The sequence below is a fragment of the Neoarthrinium moseri genome, assembly GCF_022829205.1.
Source record: "Neoarthrinium moseri strain CBS 164.80 chromosome Unknown scaffold9_Wmoseri_CBS_16480, whole genome shotgun sequence".
Lineage (NCBI taxonomy): Eukaryota > Fungi > Ascomycota > Sordariomycetes > Amphisphaeriales > Apiosporaceae > Neoarthrinium > Neoarthrinium moseri.
This window is the reverse complement of record NW_026055123.1, coordinates 441,072-458,787: the sequence shown is the minus strand read 5'-3', so window position 1 is coordinate 458,787 and position 17,716 is coordinate 441,072. Positions and strand designations below refer to the sequence as shown.

General features: G+C 50.1%; 8 protein-coding genes across 8 annotated transcripts; 4 read left to right on the top strand and 4 right to left on the bottom strand.

Annotated features, from left to right (window-relative positions):
* Positions 1-1,513: 1,513 nt before the first annotated feature.
* On the bottom strand, positions 1,514-2,824 carry JN550_003735 (uncharacterized protein; the record flags this gene model as incomplete). Its single annotated transcript, XM_049315172.1, has 1 exon — positions 1,514-2,824. One exon carries the CDS (start codon positions 2,822-2,824, stop codon positions 1,514-1,516), a length of 1,311 nt encoding a protein of 436 aa, XP_049174305.1.
* A 677-nt stretch (positions 2,825-3,501) lies between these two features.
* JN550_003734 (uncharacterized protein) lies at positions 3,502-4,943 on the bottom strand (the record flags this gene model as incomplete). Its single annotated transcript, XM_049315171.1, has 2 exons — positions 3,502-4,511; positions 4,637-4,943. 2 exons carry the CDS (start codon positions 4,941-4,943, stop codon positions 3,502-3,504), a joined length of 1,317 nt encoding a protein of 438 aa, XP_049174304.1.
* Positions 4,944-6,330: 1,387 nt separating this feature from the next.
* On the top strand, positions 6,331-7,504 carry JN550_003733 (uncharacterized protein; the record flags this gene model as incomplete). Its single annotated transcript, XM_049315170.1, has 3 exons — positions 6,331-6,482; positions 6,532-6,648; positions 6,709-7,504. The coding sequence occupies 3 exons, from the start codon at positions 6,331-6,333 to the stop codon at positions 7,502-7,504; spliced, it is 1,065 nt and encodes a 354-aa protein (XP_049174303.1).
* A 1,381-nt stretch (positions 7,505-8,885) lies between these two features.
* JN550_003732 (uncharacterized protein) lies at positions 8,886-10,362 on the top strand (the record flags this gene model as incomplete). Its single annotated transcript, XM_049315169.1, has 3 exons — positions 8,886-10,200; positions 10,261-10,271; positions 10,330-10,362. 3 exons carry the CDS (start codon positions 8,886-8,888, stop codon positions 10,360-10,362), a joined length of 1,359 nt encoding a protein of 452 aa, XP_049174302.1.
* Positions 10,363-10,847: 485 nt separating this feature from the next.
* JN550_003731 (uncharacterized protein) lies at positions 10,848-12,119 on the bottom strand (the record flags this gene model as incomplete). The annotated part of the gene is made up of 1 exon (XM_049315167.1): positions 10,848-12,119. The coding sequence occupies one exon, from the start codon at positions 12,117-12,119 to the stop codon at positions 10,848-10,850; it is 1,272 nt and encodes a 423-aa protein (XP_049174301.1).
* Positions 12,120-13,039: 920 nt separating this feature from the next.
* Positions 13,040-14,040, top strand: JN550_003730 (uncharacterized protein; the record flags this gene model as incomplete). Its single annotated transcript, XM_049315166.1, has 2 exons — positions 13,040-13,053; positions 13,107-14,040. 2 exons carry the CDS (start codon positions 13,040-13,042, stop codon positions 14,038-14,040), a joined length of 948 nt encoding a protein of 315 aa, XP_049174300.1.
* A 541-nt stretch (positions 14,041-14,581) lies between these two features.
* Positions 14,582-15,827, bottom strand: JN550_003729 (uncharacterized protein; the record flags this gene model as incomplete). Its single annotated transcript, XM_049315165.1, has 3 exons — positions 14,582-14,827; positions 14,885-15,425; positions 15,478-15,827. The coding sequence occupies 3 exons, from the start codon at positions 15,825-15,827 to the stop codon at positions 14,582-14,584; spliced, it is 1,137 nt and encodes a 378-aa protein (XP_049174299.1).
* Positions 15,828-16,737: 910 nt separating this feature from the next.
* Positions 16,738-17,145, top strand: JN550_003728 (uncharacterized protein; the record flags this gene model as incomplete). Its single annotated transcript, XM_049315164.1, has 1 exon — positions 16,738-17,145. One exon carries the CDS (start codon positions 16,738-16,740, stop codon positions 17,143-17,145), a length of 408 nt encoding a protein of 135 aa, XP_049174298.1.
* Between the last annotated feature and the right edge of the window lie 571 nt (positions 17,146-17,716).

The window sequence follows — 17,716 nt, the reverse complement described above, 5'->3', positions numbered from 1 at the left end:
TGTGAAAGATTGCTAAACAAATCTGTCTTGACTTGGCAGCAGCCCTGCGGGAAAAGAAGTCAATCTGGTAAGTTAGACACTATGTCGACATCACATTTACCTCGATGCGCGAATGCGACTCTTTAAAATGAACCATTGCAATGGGACAGAACCGCGGAATTCCGACGGTGACGCATTTTCCAATTGAGGGTTGATCGCAACGCAACCGCCCAGAGGCTTCGGTGAAGTCAGATTCGATTCGAACCAAGCGCACATGGTCAATTCTTTGGATGATACCTCCCATTGTGCCGTTTCCAAGACTTGCTTCAGGATGGCTGTGTGGCGGAGGTTCGATTTAGACCCAAATTGAGGGCATGGCGTCTCGGCCAAGAAGGTTGGCAAACAACTTCCCACGAGCCCAGAATGTTAGCGCTTGATGTCGACTGGAACGCGCTCTTCGTGCCAATCTTGCGATCGGGCTTGGCCACCCTTTATATATACTTGGCAGCCTGCCCCGTTGTGGGCCATCCAACAAATCAGATCCTCAAACGTAAGAACGTGCTACGAATGCGCTCGCGATATCTCCTACACATCATTGAATCACAACTGGCAACTCCTGGGAATTGGCCAGCTGCGCCACGCTTGGACAGTTGTAACCATGATTAGGGGAAGTGTAGGGAGATAACTCTCATCATTTGTCAGCAGGCATCTTAATCAGTAGCTTATCATTGATCCTTCCTATGATGCAAGCTATCTGAGGTGCGACTACTCGAAAAGCCTACATCTTCCTAGCAGATTCTAGTATAAATACCGTTGAACGTTGCCATCTCCCACGCCACAGAGTATAATCCAATCCGTTATCATTTTAGTGTCCTTTCTCTACTCCGAATGGAGAGGCCCATTTAACGCTAGCTTCGGATTGAGGGCTTCGGAATTTCGGGTTTCAATGCGTTGAGGAATACTTGGCTGTGATCACTAAGGCCACGGGTATGACTGTAGACTTGTCTTGTGAAGTTCTATTGCACATAAAGCGTCCAGTAAAGATATAACCAAGCCTGAAAATTGCTGGAAATCCGACAATACTCAGACAGCCGAGGACATAACTGCCATTAAGGCGGTTGCGGAACACACGGAGTGCGGCCGACTCTACCGTATCTTATGAAACGTCAGTGATGTAATACAGTAATGCTGAATTGGTTTTACGTTTGACCTTTGAGCAGAAGCGTTCTGGGTGCAGCCTCTCATGCGGTTTGTGAAGTTGCTACGTCAGGATCGTGGCCCCGCCATGCCGCTACAGGCCGACTTTGAACCCATCAGACAAACGAGGTATTGACCGAGAGGGAGGAGCCTCGGAATATGTACGCAGGTATGGGCAATCGATTAAATAAGCAGCTCCCGTTGCAGGCCTGCGATATCCGTCGGGAGCTCCTGTTAGTGTATGCTACTATATCACACTACGCCGAAGGTGAGGGCACTAGAATATGCACCCAACATGTGATCCTCAGGATAGGTTTCTGGTCAGAGGTTCTTTATGTTACAGCCTACTGAGAATCATTTTATCCCAGCGATGCCATAGCTTCCAACCTAACTCAGCAGCGTCCCCCGCAAAGTCCTCGTCGCGCTTCATCTGGACTCTTCGTAGCTTTGACAGCCGACCGCCTTTGATCAAGTCGACCAATTGCTCATCTAGATTCTCTTCGTCATCTTGGCAGGTCAAGAGACGCAAAACTTCAAGAGAACTTGGCAAGACTTGGTCCAAGCTGAGGGGCTCTTCCTCCCCCTCCTCCTCGTCTTCACCCACGAGGACATCCTGGGCCACCACGAGTACTTTCAATTTTGGAAGCTCTGAGAGTGGCCCTAATCTCCCTTCGCTATGGCCCTGCGTGTAGCTCAGCTCCTCTGAACAATCCAGTGTCAGCTTCTCGAGGCCGCGGGCGTGCTGACGGAGCGCTGCGCCTATGGCGTTGAAGTCGAGTGGAAATGTCGGCATCCTAGAAGGGTCACCCCAAACGATGCTCAGAGTTATCAAGTCAGGACAGCGCTGTAGCATGTCGTCCAATCCGGGTCCATTGATGGTGGCATCCACAAGATCGACATGTTTGAGAGAAAGTTGCGGGCCTACAGCAAGAGGTCTTCCTTCACCACTATTTGGATCCACCTCCCAGTTGATAGCACATGCATACAGCTTCTCCACGGAGCTTTGCAGCAGCCGCTGAACATGGGTGATACGCGTTGTATTCTCGCCGCTCCAGTGGCGTAACCGAAGCTCCCGCAGGTGCGGCACCTGGGTTTCTTGCGCTTCGTCACTGCTCGCAGCGCCGTCGAAAAACGCCGTAACTAGGTCGTTGGATCCAATGTAGCCGCGATATTCGAGTGCTTCGAGGTTCTTTAGGAGACTCAAATGAAGCGCGGCTTCTGCACCGGTGTCGGTGAGATCGTCGCCGACGCGATCGATCGCTTGCTCTAAGAGGCGCTCGAAGGCAGATGGCAGAGACAACCAAGGTCTTGCAGTTTTGAATGCGTCGCGCAACGTGGACCGATCTATACCCGTGTGACTGAGGTCGATGGCTCTCACATAGCCCGCGAGCTCTGCGTTCTTCGACATCTCAGGGAGGAGCTTGGCTGAAGTCATGGGTATCGTGTGGTAGAGAAATGGCAGAGCTAGCCGTCGGAGCTGCTTGGAGCTGCGTGAGACACGGGATAGGGTGACTTGACGGGATGCCTCCTCCGCCAGATGGTCTGGTGCGACCGCATCAAATGCATGACCGTGGCCCTTGCGTCGGAGGCTTGGCCGGAGAAAGGAGAAAATATGCTGCAGAACTTCGTTGGGCAAAGGTGGTGACATCCTGAATATTTCTGTCTGGAATGGGCGCGCTCTTGTGAGGAACAACCACGGCCCAAAAAGAGTTGGCTGGCGTTTGCTTGGGGTCGTGAACAGTCAATGAGCTGCTCTCCCAGTTTCAATAGTATCCACCAAGGAGTCCCTGGCGATTGGATTCCGGTACAGCAATTCCTGCTCTTCACCTAGACTTGAGTCCTGCATGTGGAAATACTTCGGCTTACAAGTTTAGGATTCGATGATAGGGCTGAGCCGCCCGGACGATCCTGCGATGTGAGATGCATGACACGGATGACGCCCCACCGGCCTAGATGACGTCGCTGTTGTTAACTGGACAGAAGCAACCATGGTCGCTCAAAAAGGACGGATCTAGGCTTAATCACTATAAGCATACACTAGAACATGGCAAAGTTCTCTAGTGTTATTTTTTATCTCCTTGGACCTCCTTGGAACAGTTTGACGTCGGTTCACTAAATTAGGATTACCACAGGTAGTTAGCGCCAGGGAGTATGTAATGTCTGGAGCTTCCATGTTATGGCAAGGATGTATAAATTGCTGCTTTCTCCATACACCATCTTTGCAACTCATCACGCCTAAGTGGAGGATCCCTTCCAAGAGATGTTTGTCACTCGGTCTGGGATTTCCAATACTGGACAACTATAACGTGCAACTGTATTTGAGTATCAACAAGTGCCGTTTGCGCAACAAGCCGGTGACTCGGGACTACATCCGTTCTCATTACAATCACAGGTTCCCGTAGTAGGGGGTGATGAGCCGACAACACCAGGAATCTTGTCTGCAATTGCCTGCGCGATAACAATGTCCGCAATCGCCTGTGTTCCACCTTTCTTTGGATGGAAAGGCCTCTGGAACCACGTTGGTCCTGGCCCTGTACTTCCACCTGAGCCATCCGTCACCACGCCTCCTTGCATCTCAACGCCGACCTTCGTGCCGTTGGGATAATTAGGCAGCGTAGTGTTATCTGGGAAGCGGTTTCCATTCAGCCACGCATCTATCAGGGCCGGGTCAGCGGGTGGGTCGTCAGCGGGCGTGTTGAAGTTCCAGAGCCACACGTCGGCGTTATACCACTGGTCTTTGTAGCTGTATCGGTCCTCACAGAATCGGTGGTCTTTGAATGCCGGCGAGATGTCGAGGAATTTTACTCGGGAGTCGCCGACATCTTTCGCGACACGCGCAAGGATCTTGTTCACGCGCTCGACGCCATCGTTGAGGTCTGTCCGCAGCCGGTTAGTGACCTTGGGCGCGTTGCCCACCAGCGGTACTGACGCTAAGACACCGAACGAAATATCGTCACAGTAGTTAGCGCCTTCATTGAAGAAGTGGGCATAGCCGAGTACGTAGAGGTGGAAATCCTTGTTGTCTTTTACAGCGGGGTGGCCTAGCAGGTCCCTTACGGTGTTCAGCTCGTCCTGGTAAAGGCCACCATCGCCAGCCTTGTCGATGTAGGTATTGCGGTCCGCCAGCTGCTTCGCGCACTGTCCTGAAGGATCTGGGTACTCCGCACCATAATTTCCCCAAGGTTGGTAAATGCAATCATTCACGACGGCGCCAAAGCCGCAGTTGTTGCCGCCTGCATGATAGGTGATCATTTGTGGACTGCCGACCAAAGTCATCTGGGGAGGGTTGTCGCCTTGCGGTGAGGCGACAATGTTGGAAAGTATGGCACCCGAACCTGCGTGGCTAGTGGTTTAGAACATAAATAGCCTATAGAGAGGGGGTCATTTCGAGGGACGAAAGATGAGTATCAGAATACCCGAAACCGACCCCCTTTGTATGAATTTGGAGAGATTAACGTACAAGCAGCAAAATTGAACGTCTGAAGACCTGTCGTCCAAGTTTTGTTTCGTTCCATAATAGGACCATAAGAGTCCTTCCAGCGATGACATCCATTCTTATCATTGTCATAATCCGTATGCTGCGTCGGGCTGTAGGACACGCCAGCCGCCCATGAATCTCCGACAGAGGCCCATACGAAACTGTTGTCTCTTTCGTTGATTGGATTGACAGGGCTTCTGAGGGTCATAGAAGAATGAATATCGTTCAACGGGCTGCCGAGGGCTATAGGCAATAGGATGAGAATCAGGTTATTGGTAAAGGCAGACATCTTGCATGTCCGAATCTAAAGAGTGGAAGGCCTATACAGACTGTGGACTACTAAAAGACAGTCAACGAAGCAATGGCATTGCAAAGAGTATTATATATCAGTGTATATATTACAAATATCGGAATGTCTGTTCTATCAAGTCCTATGGAGGCGTTTCATTTCATATCATCCTCATCCTTCGGTCGCATCCCCCGTCATGCAGCGCTATTCGTCACTCATTTATCTCGTATCTATATTGGATTACAATCTACACCGAGAGATTGAGTTGTCACAAGCATTCGCTCGACGCACTATACGTGTTACGTGCATCCACAGACGCCATTAAATAAATAGTGTCATCCCATGGACAAGTTGCACGAGAGATGGCATGGTATGGAGCTTAACATAAATCACCGACTCTACTTCTGCAGTGAAGCATAACCGTTGACTTGCTCTTCGACGATATCGAGGGCTGGCAAAATCCTCTTCTGTGATGTCATAAACAAGGAATATTGCGAAGATGGATGGTGGCTTCATATTCGAACCTGAGTCATGGAATAAAAGGAATAACTGAGGAGCAGGTGGAGTAAAAAGGGAATGTCGGATCAGCAGCCGGTGCCCGTATTGAGTCAGCTATTTAAGGATATAGTGGCAGAGTCGCCACCTATTCCTATTCCATGAATCCCGCCAGTTTGTGAGATGACTATAAGCCCGGTATATATTGATTTTGAAGTTTCAGGATGCCCGCATTGTTCTCTATGCTGATGTGCGTGTGCAAGTGAGGATAATTGCAAAGCATGACTTGCCTGGCGTAATGCAACTCCGGGCCTAGACTACCTTAGTACCTATAGCATCGGCTATTTGATGAGCACTTAAATTTAACCCATCACAACTTCGGAAGGGGTACTCAACTAGCAGTACTTCGGAACATAAGGTAGGAAGGCCTAGCCCGGCGACAAATATGATGGTGGTAGGCTGAAACGGCTTGAAGGTGACACAGCGTCCGGCTGACCAACACCCCGCAATCCTTCTTAAAAAGTCACTCTTACTGATCTAGTTCACGCCGCTTCCTTCTGCATTCCTCTTCGTACAACACATCGGTGACGTCAAGTTTCCTCATGCACAAAGCCCTGCGTTCGTTTGGGGTGCATAGAAAGGCACCTATCTAGCTACCCGAGCAGTACGAACGCATGAGGCCGAACATTCCCGCGCCAGAACCGGCCGCGATAGCTTCTAGGCAGTAAGACCTTTTGGAGAGCACCTGTACTGCCAAGAAGTTCCACCGGGCTTCTACCCAAAGCATCTTCCATCCACAGATATCAACTGGCGCAGTCGACTTTCAATTCCTTTGGCGCTGGAACAGCTTCAAGCCGCTACTACCTCCGAGCCCTGATCGGCTGAATGAATTATGAAGCTTCCAAGTGCCGCTCGTTACATCTGGGCAGTGTTGCTCTTCATCTTCACGGTGTGGATTCTACTGCTGTCGTTCCCGAAGAAACAGCATCAACTCTCGATTACTCATGAGTTCGGCATCGGCTTTGACTTAAGCCCCTCATATGCGTAAGTCTTGCACATCATACTCAGCCATATAGGATCTGACCGGACATAGGACTGTTGCTGTTTCCTATCCGAACGGCTCCATTCAGTCGATCGCTAGGGTCGAAGGCAATCAATCGTACCGGGAGATGATGCTTCGACTATCTCTCCTTTCGTCACAACACTTGCAGTATGCACTCTCTTTCTCCTCGCACACTCTTTCGACTCACTTGCCTAACCACAAAACAAGCCAACCTTATTCAAACGTCGGAGAAGCGATCCGCGACAGTGCCCGCCGGACGGTGCGGAACACCCGAAAAAAACTGGGCCTTCCTTCCTCCAGAGACGTAGGTATACTCAGCAACATGATCAATGACTTGCGAGACCAAGCGTCGATTTCTGTTGGCGAACCTATTTCAGCCGCAGCCATTTCCATCCCACATCTCGTCGCTTTGTATGGGGAAGACCTTCACGATGCCTTTGAGTATCTGTCGCTAGTCTACTTGGAGTTCTTCCCCTTCTCTAACTTCCGGCCCATCCACGCAAGTATCGCAGCGTATGCGGGTAATGGCTTAGGACTTTGCGAAGATTACAGAGCCATTGCAGCGTGTGAAGAGGAGGAGTTGCATATCCCGCCTCAGTTTGCACTCTCGGTTTCATACACGCATACAAGTTTGACTACGAGCCAAGCGCATATTTCGAATGCATACTATCTCGAAGAAACCCCTACGTTAAGAAACTTGCGCCTCGGGTATGAGTCAAGACATGAAGAGTCTTATTGGGAAGCAGTGCGAGATGCACTTCAGTATCCTGTTGTAAATAGCCCAGTCCGAAGGAATATCTCCATGGTCCTGTTATTTGGGGATACGACTGAGAGGCCAAGGTTCAGGGAAGTTCTGGAGCAAGTGATAGATGCTGTTCTGGGTGGCGACCTGGATATTATTGGCCAACAGCCCGAGTTTAGTGCAGCGATCGGAACCGCAGAGCTGGCTAAGAGGGAAATTTTCAGGCAGTTGAAGGAGTCAAACACTGCGACTGAGTTGTAGACTAGTTTCTATTCATTTCGCTGACTTTTGCGAAGAAAATGCTCGCAATCCAACGGAAAATACCCAGTCCTGGCTTCCTTCTCAGATGAAAGGACATTGTCATTCATATATCATCTGAGCTTATTACATAATTGCATGTCATCTTGGATCGTAGTCAAATTCACTCGCGTTATTCGACTCTCAAAGAGATATTTCCAAGCGGAGGGGACTAGCATCGTCTGATGGGGCCAATATTGATTCTTGCATACTATTATACAATCTTAATGCCATTAACAATATCGCCAAAGCCACATTGAGCAGGTCGCAGCAAGTCTCAGCCTGGACTTGAGCCGTCTATATACATACTTCCCCACAATACCCTCACCAACTTTGTTTTCTGGGGGGTTCGCAGATCATTACTACCATATTCGGACGATCAGACCCTAAAACCAGAACTTAGCATGAGCTAACAGATTCCCTTCGCACCTTCGGAATCGGCATTAGTTCCTAATCTTTTCATTAAACGTGTGGCGGTTTTGCAAACACAGCGAACATGCCGCAGTGCTCAGTTAGCAACTGGTAGTTCTTGCCCGCTAGTACTAAAAATACAGAGGTTGCGTAAATTGGCGGCGGACCATTGACCGCCCCCGCGCTTACGGCATATCAAGGATCATGTCTAGATCCAATCCTGTTGAATTGGGCCAGCATAATAGCCTAGAGGATCCCAAAGGACTTTATAATCGCATAAGAGAATAAGCAGACACGAGGCTGAGCTGTTTGAACTTTGATAAGGATTCCATGCGTGATTACGTCTATTACATATTAGAAATCAAGGAATGCGACGCAAATGGTATGCTCCTACAGATAAATATAAGTCTTGTGCCGCTGATAGGACTTTGCAATGGAAACCATAATGGGTGTTGCGTCAGAGTGACAGTCAGCTGAACATTGAATAGCCCCCTTTAGAAGGATGGTAAAAGGATTATGATCGAGGCGCATCGAAATGAGAAAAATATCATATCGGGCAGTATTATCCTTGACTAGTATGGGATGGCTGCGCAAAATGTCTCCAGTCGAGTAAGTCTGTAATACATCAACGTAAAGTCCATAAAGACGGCGTATATCTAAGCCGATAGATCTCTGAAAGATGGCTCTACTCACCAGTCTACTCTGACCAAGGAGCATTGACTTGTAAAAGTTCTTTGCTATAACAGGTATTTCCTAAAGTATAGATACTAAGATAGCAGGTAGAATGAAACTGTCCGCCACTTATTGTTTCGCAGTCCTTGCCGTCCGTTGCTACTGCCAGACAAGCACAGTGCAGGGCGTGCCAGAGTACGATGGCACACCTGTAGCGACCAACCCTCTAGGAATTCCTACGATGGCATACAACTGCGCTAAAATGCCTAGCATCTGCGAGAACGTCAATGCCAATGCCGCACGGAATGGAAGAGCCAATTATGCTCTGCGAAGGGATGCCAATGGACATCTGGGAAGACTCCAGAACGTGGCATTCCTGGAGCTTAATGTTGATTCGGATCAGGCTCGCATCGATCGCCGCCGTGACCAAGAGTCTTGTCCAGGCAACTGGAAAGCTGGTCATCCATGCCCCGAGAACAACCAACCCCTGGTAGTCCCTGAGCCCTTCAACCAAGGTGGTCGCACTGTTTCCACCGGGTTTGTCGGCCAACGACTTAATCCTAACCTACCCCAGGGCGCAGGAGGGTCGTACCAGATCGCAGACCCAAGCGGTGCCGACGCAGGCATGGCTTGGACTTGCGATGAGTTTCCCCCTGCTTTTTCAGTTGAGGGAGGCAACGACGCAAATGGAGTCTCGGCGAACACTTACTGCGCGCCCTGGGGCATGGCCGCATGTGATGGTGCCTTCACTCTGTCGGAACAGAACTGGCAAAGCAACGCTCATGGTACAATCAAACAGAGAGCTGGTCCCACCCCTGGTGCCGTGGGTATCTTTACCATCCGCTTCCTCACAGACTTCGTCGACGATGATCATGCATGGGCCTCACGGGTGGACTACTATATACCTGGCGGCGAGGCGGGGTTCATATACGGAGTAGATGAGAATGTCCAGCGCAGGAGTTCTAGACACTTGACTCTCATTAGTGAGCGTACCTTTGATAACGGCACTGTCATCGAACTCTCCAAACGCGTCCCTCAAGGACATGGCCAAAATCATGTTTTACGCTCAGCCAGGGAAGACAAAGTCATCGACGAGTTCGTCAAGCGAGACGATGCGCCAATTGCCACGAGGACGATCTCAGAAGGCCTCATTGCAGCGCGTGCGAAATGTACAGAACCTGCCTACACATCCGATCCTCCACAGAAAGGCGTCGAGGACCCCAAATCACCGGCTGCACCATCTGTGGCTACCTCAACCTTTACAACGATTAGCACCTCCACCAGTGGTGCCCCTCAGCCCACTGGAACCTGCAAATTCTCTATTGATGAGATATGGACCTGTGAGGTCTCCAACAGCAATCTCTACGCCAGAATTTCTCTTTCGGATGCTTCGGGCAAAACTATATACACCACCCCAGGATCGACGTCCAGCCCCGGAGTCCCGATCAATGACGGTCATCGATGGGAGTTGAAGGAAGACGGGATGGGAAACACGCTAATTATTGTGGGTGAGCATCAAAATGATTACATGCAGTTCTACTACGGCGACCAAGCGTGGACGACCTCATCAAATACCGGTACGCCAAGCTGTAAGTTGAACGGAGATAATTGGGACAGTAACGGACCGAAGTGTCCAGGAGCCGCTGCGGTAAGTTCACGCAAGCAATCGTACGCCGCTATTTGTTGGCTAACGACAATGTCTACAGTCACGGACATACGATTGCGAATACAAATGCTAGCAAAAGGTTGGTGTCTACAACTCTTCTCGGCTGATATATGAGACGTGAGGTCCTTAGCAAAGGCGGGGTTCGAGACTGAGAGTGGACAACAATGCGTGATCCCTATATTCATTATGAACGTGATTACAACATATCTCTGTGCGATTACGGGCATTAAAGAAACATGGGACTGATGAGCCTTGGTGTATGTTATATAAATAAGGAATGCCGCCAATGATGAAAATTTATAGGTCATTCTCTCGTGTTTGGATCGTCACCGCGTATTTGTCTAGCTTCAGGTGTTAAGCCCAACAAGGTTGCAGAGTCTGGAGAAGTCACTTTTGGGGCAGCGCTACAGGAGGTTTCGGTACGCCATTTCGGTGGCGAACTCGGTATACCAAATACAATATCCGAAATGCATGGGTTACAAGTCCAGCACAGGTAGCCTGTAAAGTATTTGATGGCGATACAATCAATCAGGGTTCTTGTTCCCTCAACATATAATTTTATCCCACCCATTCTGCTTCTAGTATCCATAAGTTTGAGTTAACCGGCTTCTTCCCACCATGGAAACGGAAGCCTCTATGTGCCTCCGAAAAGAGCACTTCCCAATCCGCCATCTCACGATCACCTCCATTTTGTAGCTGAAGCATGACGAGATCGTTGGCACGCATGCGTGCCGCCATTTCAGGAGGCATCTTACCGGGCTCTGGCATCACCGGCTCGTTAAGAACAATTCTGGATCCCGGTTTTAGAGCGGGAATCAAGGCACGGAGTATCTTCTTCGCATATTTATCAGACCAGTTGTGTAGCACAGCGCGAAGAAAGTACACTTCAGCGCCACCGATTGGCTGCTCATCAAAGAAGTCGTGCACCATATATTTCACACGATCTTTGAGCTCTGAAGGCCGCTGCCTTTCAGCGTCTCGAATCACGGCTTCATCGAGGTCCTGGACGATGAACCGAAGCGAAGGAAACTGTCGTGCTAGCTCGATGCAGATGATGCCGTGCGAGCCACCTACATCCACAACGATGCCCCCTTGGGGAATATCGCCCCAGGCATAGTTGTTGACGACGTGTATTGGCTCAAGGCCAGGTCTCTGTGTGAAGAATCGCATCGCAGCGGCGAAGCGCTCTGCACGCTCGGGATATTCGGAGAGAAAATGGAACATGTCCTTACTTGTCCCGTTGGACAGAGCGAACCCCGTCTCGTTTGGCTCTTCAGAACCAGGGAATTGTGCCAGAGCATCACCAGTACGGCAAGCGGCGTGCCAGAGATCGTCAGTGCTGAACCGTAGCCAGTTGTACAGACCCTCGTCCTCGACAAGGAGTCGCGACGCCGCCGTGTGCGCCACGACGCCGGGACGCGGTTCGGTGAATATTCGCTGTGCCATTGCATGGCGAAGCAGCTTGCGCAACTGCATCTCATTGAGGCCACTTGTCATAGCTAGCTGCTCGAAAGTTGTCTCGCCGCCGACAGGGACGGCCTCTGCTATGCGGAACCGCAATATGACATGCTGACTGACAAGTTCATTGTGTTGGAAGCTAGTCAAATGCTCCTTGGGGCCGAGCACAAGTTGTCTAAGCTCCAGGCAGTCGTGGATCACGGCCTGGCGTGCTGCCGCGACTTCAGACTGTGTAGGTGGGATCAAGGATTGCGAAGGTGCCCCGAGGTCAAATGAAGGCTGAGGAAGGTTATGTTTTGTCAAGTACTCATTCACTTTGGCTGTGTTTTCCGCGATCCTGGCGGATATGGTAGCAATCAGAGACCCAGACATGCTACAAGGAGGGTTGGGTACTTTTCGGGTATCGCTATTCTGGGGTTTGAAACGTCGCAATTAGTTGCTGTTTGGCTGTAGATGCAGAAAATGGCGTGCAGCCGAGACTCAAGCAGACTGTTTTTGGATATGGACACACAAGGGAGGGATCAGACACGCGGTACTCTATGGTGCCGTTGGTACTCCTTCATATACTCTGGGCCAGGCAGTAATGGACTCCTTGCATCCCTTGCTTTAAACACGTGATCCAATCAAATTCCTAGGTATCTATCGCTATGGTGCCTGCAGCAGCTTGTGACGCTCACACGAGCTGTTTCATTGTGGATTCCAATCGGGTCTAATGCAACATCTTGCCACTGGGTTGCATTCGTCCAGCGGTTGAGAGGGGCTGTAAAGAACTAAACTAACCCAATGGACATACTGCAACTCACGCGCAAAACAGTCACATTGCCGTTTGAGGATAACGTCCTTCCTAAGTAAAATTGCCCTACTTTACTCGTGTCAACATGTTCTTTTCGAGATCTTAAATGACTACGCAGTTATTTCAGAAACTAACCTAGACATGATATAAATATTTCGAGTACCTGTCAGTCAGTGCAGAGAGATTGTAGCAGAAACTACACAGGTGAACGGCCAGTGCCACCCACGGCGGGTTTTCCCACAGAGAAACGCTTTAGTAATAACGGTGCTCACAAGTGTTATGTGGTGAACAGGGTTGCCAAGTGCATAGTGGCAGTAGTGTAGTACTACGGAGTATGTATGTACTAAACTAGTGCCCCAAGGTGGGCGGAAGGGCTCCGCTTTTCCACCTGGAGCATTCCTGCTTATCGTAGAGATAAGGATTTTTTTCGAAGTCCCCTCCAAACATTTGCGACACTCGAATCCAACGCCATCCCCCAATCCACACCACAGAAATCGCCATGTTGAGACAAATGTGAGCAGGCGCTCCCTCGTTGCGCGGCCCGCCGATTGCTGACTCTTCCCTAGAAAACCCCGCAACGCCCGCTCCAAGCGCGCTCTGGAGAAGAAGGCGCCCAAGGCCATCGAGAACCCGAAGTCCTGCCTGTTCCTGCGCGGCACCACCTGCTCGCAAATCGTGCAGGATGCCATCACCGACCTGTACTCGCTGAGGGTCCCTCTGGCCAAGAAATTCACCAAGAAGAACGCCATCCACCCCTTCGAAGACCCCGCCTCCCTCGAGTTCTTCTCCGAGAAGAACGATGCCTCCCTGCTCGTGTTCGGCAGCAGCTCCAAGAAGCGCCCTCACACCCTGACCATGATCAGAACCTTCGGCCACAAGACCCTGGACATGCTCGAGCTGCACCTCGACCCCCAGAGCCACAGAAAGATTGACCAGTTCAAGGGCCGCAAATTCGCCGTCGGCTTGAGGCCCATGATCGTCTTTGCTGGCACCGCATTCGACAGCCCCGTCGCAAACGAGTACACCATGGCAAAGAGCTTCTTCCTGGATTTCTTCAAGGGCGAGGGCTCCGACAAGATCGATGTCGAGGGACTTCAGTACATTGTGTCAATCTCAGCCGAGGAGCCGTTGGGAGACGACGACAAGCCCGCCATCCACCTCCGAGTCTACCTGATCTCGACCAAGCGCAGCGGCCAGAAGCTGCCCCGCGTGGAGGTTGAGGAGATGGGCCCGCGCATGGATTTCCGCGTCGGCAGAATGCAGGAACCTGACGCGGAGATGCTGAAGGAGGCCCTCAAGAAGCCTAGGACCAATGAGGAGAGGACCAAGAAGAACGTGACGACAGACTCCATGGGTGACAAGCTCGGCAGAATCCACCTGGGCAGACAAGACCTGAGTGAGCTGCAGACGAGGAAGATGAAGGGTCTCAAGAGAAGTCGTGACATGGACGATGAGGTGGCTGCTGGCGACGACGACGAGGCTCCTAAGAGCAAGAAATGAGATGACTAGACAGTCTTGCAGTTCTGTCCCATCTTGGCTTGCACCGGAGTATGGCGTTGCTTTACAAAAATGGTTGTCGTATGCTTTTAGTTAGGCACTTTAAATACCTTCAGTTGTTTGTTGGCAATTCCTGGTTCAAAACAATGCCCTACAAATTCAGTATGACATGAGAAAATCGTCCCAATGATTGATCTGCATGTCCCGCAAGCATCAAAGCGGCACTATAGCCAGCCTGCAACCAGCACCATCCAACTCATGGCTGCGGCAACAATTCAGGACTTCTTGCTTGAAGGGTAATCATTAGACCCTTAAGTGGCCGACTGGAATCGCATCAATGTTGATGCTACAGTAGGTCTCATCATACAATACAAGGGCCACAATAGGGGGTTGGATAATGTATCTATGTTTTTAAAGGCTCTGCCTCGTTTGTGTTTGACTTGTTACAGCACCATAGTAGACAGCCCAACCGCTGCTGTCCTTCATCATTGCTACCTCGACCCTGACTTCTGATACATGACACATTCTTCAAATGTGTACTATTCTATACCGGCTTAGCCCCATTGAGACAGTTCTTCCAATTCTTGTTCTTCGATATCGCCCGGGCGGCGTCCTTCATCTTATTAACGCCGGCTTTGCCGCCTCCTTTGGCAAGGCGGGCCCCACCCCTGGCCGACAAGTCCTTGAGACGAGCAGATACTCGCTGGCCGATGGACGCGAATCTTGATACTGTGGTGGTAGTCACGGATCCGAGTCGTCCTGTAAAGGCCAGTATGGCTCTGAGAATAGCCTAGAAACAACTTTTAGCAGATTGATCTTGATCGAGTCGCGGAGATATGCCACTTACCGCCAAGGGATTACGCTTGTCCAGGTGGTGTGTTCCAACAGTCATATCAGTAGTTGATGGGTGCGGGATGGGAACGCGCTTGAACTTTTCTGGAATGGCCATGTCGTTGGGGGCGGTAATTGTAGCAGACTCCTCACGTTTCACGCCGATTGGCACGATCGGGTCTTTCCATCGTGTGTCTTTATCATCCTCTTTCTTTGCCGCTAGCTCGACGTAAGCCTGCAGGTACTCGTCTGAGTCGATATTGACATCAAGCGGGTCCAAGAAGTCGCCTGGCCAGAACTCATCGATCGCATCTCCAGTGACGAAGTCCTCAGAGAAAAAGTCTTCCGCGTAGGTTGACACCGCCGTAGTGCCTTCATACACGCCGAACATGGCGAGCGGGACCAGCAAGAGACATTTTCCCATGCGTGTCCGCTTCCTGTTGCGCTGGAACTCGGTCTTCTTTCTCTTGCGAGTGTTTTCAATCAGCTTCTTCTTCTTGTCCGCCCTCGACTTCTTTTTGAACGCCTTCTTCTTGCGTTCCACAGTCTTTTGGGTCCTTCAAATTGCTGTCAGTCATATTCAAGCATCGATTGAAAAGCGGCACGTACAAGTCTTGCTTCTTCTTCTTTCTTTCTTCGTTGTTCTTGTTGTTGTTGCCATCTGGAATGCAACCGTCACCCGCCGGGTTGGCCTTCTGCCCCTTCGGACAATTGGCGCATCTGCAAGTATTCTGGTCGCGAAATCGACCACCTGAGCACTTGCGATTCGTGCACTTGTCACAAGTATCGTTCTTCTCTTGTTTCTCCTGCTGCTGCTGTCGTTCCGCAAGGGCTAACGGCTCATCGATCAATGGGGAAGCTCGAGGATGGTTTACGATGGCGACTCCATTGGCGGATGGAAGCTGCACAGAAAGCTGTGGAGCGAAGGAGAGTAAGGAGAGCAGAATATGAGACTTCATACTGGATGGCCTCCAGAAGGGTACAGTAGGCTACTCAGATGTTTCGAAGCTATATTGCACGCAGTGGTGTAGCAGAATCTTGAAAGCCAGAGGGGGAATGCTGAAGTTGGAGAATGGGCAAAGCTGCCGATGAGAGATGTTCATATAGCTCTGTATTAGACCAGGAGAAGGAGGCGGTATACATTAGACATTCGATTGTGAAAGCATGTGCTCTGGGCTGTAAGCGAGTGGGATTGAGACCTTGACGCTAGTCATCGCGGCTGTGAACAACTCTACAAATAGACATTAAGGAGATCTGAGAATTAAATTTAGTACTACTGCAATGAAATTGGATTTGATCTAGTAGCCGAGTAAGCTTTCCAGGGTCTGGCTCATGTTAATGGAACAATTAAGCGCTTTCTTGAAAGGTATAGTCGAGGTTGCGTGCGGCAGGCCCCAGTTATCCAGGCACCACGATTCAGCGACTGCGCCCCGGGAAGGATCTGCACGGTTACTGGCATACGAGACCCGCATGCCGAGACCGTATACCACCAGCCACCATCTGACTAGCACCAAACCCAGTGGAGCCTAGCTTGCCATTGAGGTGAAAGCTTGGCAATCAGCTTCATTGCGCGGGTGCAGGGGTTGGGGGCTTCCTCCAAAACTACGCATCGCTGCTGTCGGACATGGAATATATAAGTCACCAAATTCAGTTCGATGCTGTTTCTGAACCAACTCAACCAGATTCACTGTTGATCTTGAAGTTCCGTTTGCAAAAATATCAACGCTCTTCGTTTCGACCATATATCCCGCTGGATTAAGGCAATCAATCGTCTTTCAAGAAATTGAAACAGTCTCAACAGCTTTGTCCAGCCTTGACGAGGTTCGCAGAGCACTTCTCAGACACAAACACACAACCCCTTATTTCACCATGTTACCCCGGACACTCTTCAGCCTCACCACCCTCTGCCTCGCAAATTCGTCAACGGCTTTCAAATTAAATCAGTGGTGGGGCGATAAACCATCAGACCCCAAACAATGCCATAGGGGTGGACCGGGCGACAATCTCGTCGATGGGAAGCTCTTCTGGAATGGTCTTGGATGCAAGACGGACGGAGCTGGCAAGCAGCAAGCGACGAAGGTCACGGCTGGCAATGGTGATGACGCTCTTGTTGTAGCCTTCTTCAGCAGCAACGATTGTAACCCTGACACTCTCCTCGCGACGGTAGATGAGACATCTGAGATCAACGGATTAGAAGCTGGTTGTTGGGAAGGAAAATATGGGAGTTTCGAAGTCTGGAGTGTTTGTGAGAATGATGGGCTGGACTGTATGAACTAAAGGCTGGATAAAGGAGATGAGACTTGAGACACAACCATATGACTTCATTTCCTATAAACCAAGGAATACCACGAGAACTGAGATTATATATTTGTTCAATGTTCGTTCCATTATCAATTGTATTTCGAACCTACATGGTCCTTCTCTGTTATTTTCCCATATGGAATTTGCTGATTCTGAAGCATTGTGCGGTACTGCCGAACCCGTGGCCCGAATTATCAGTGAAGTTGACGCCGATAAAGCACCCTACCAACTTCGAGCCATTGACACTACTGTCAAGCGAAGCATGAGTCACGGTACAGGTGGAGAGTTGTATGCAAAGCTTTTCGAATAGAAGATTCCAAGTATATATTTGTCGACTTGGCGTTTACACCGGTTCAAACCTTGCACAGCTCCTGCATCTAACATCAACCGTCAGAGCACTTTAATCAATTCTAGTGACGACAATTGTGAAGCACATCTCAATCACTTAGTTATTGATGATTGGTCCAGAGCGTTTTATACCAATGAAGCACTGACAGGGCCGGTTTCTTGCTAACCGAAGCTCCATCGTTTTACTCCAATAAACTCA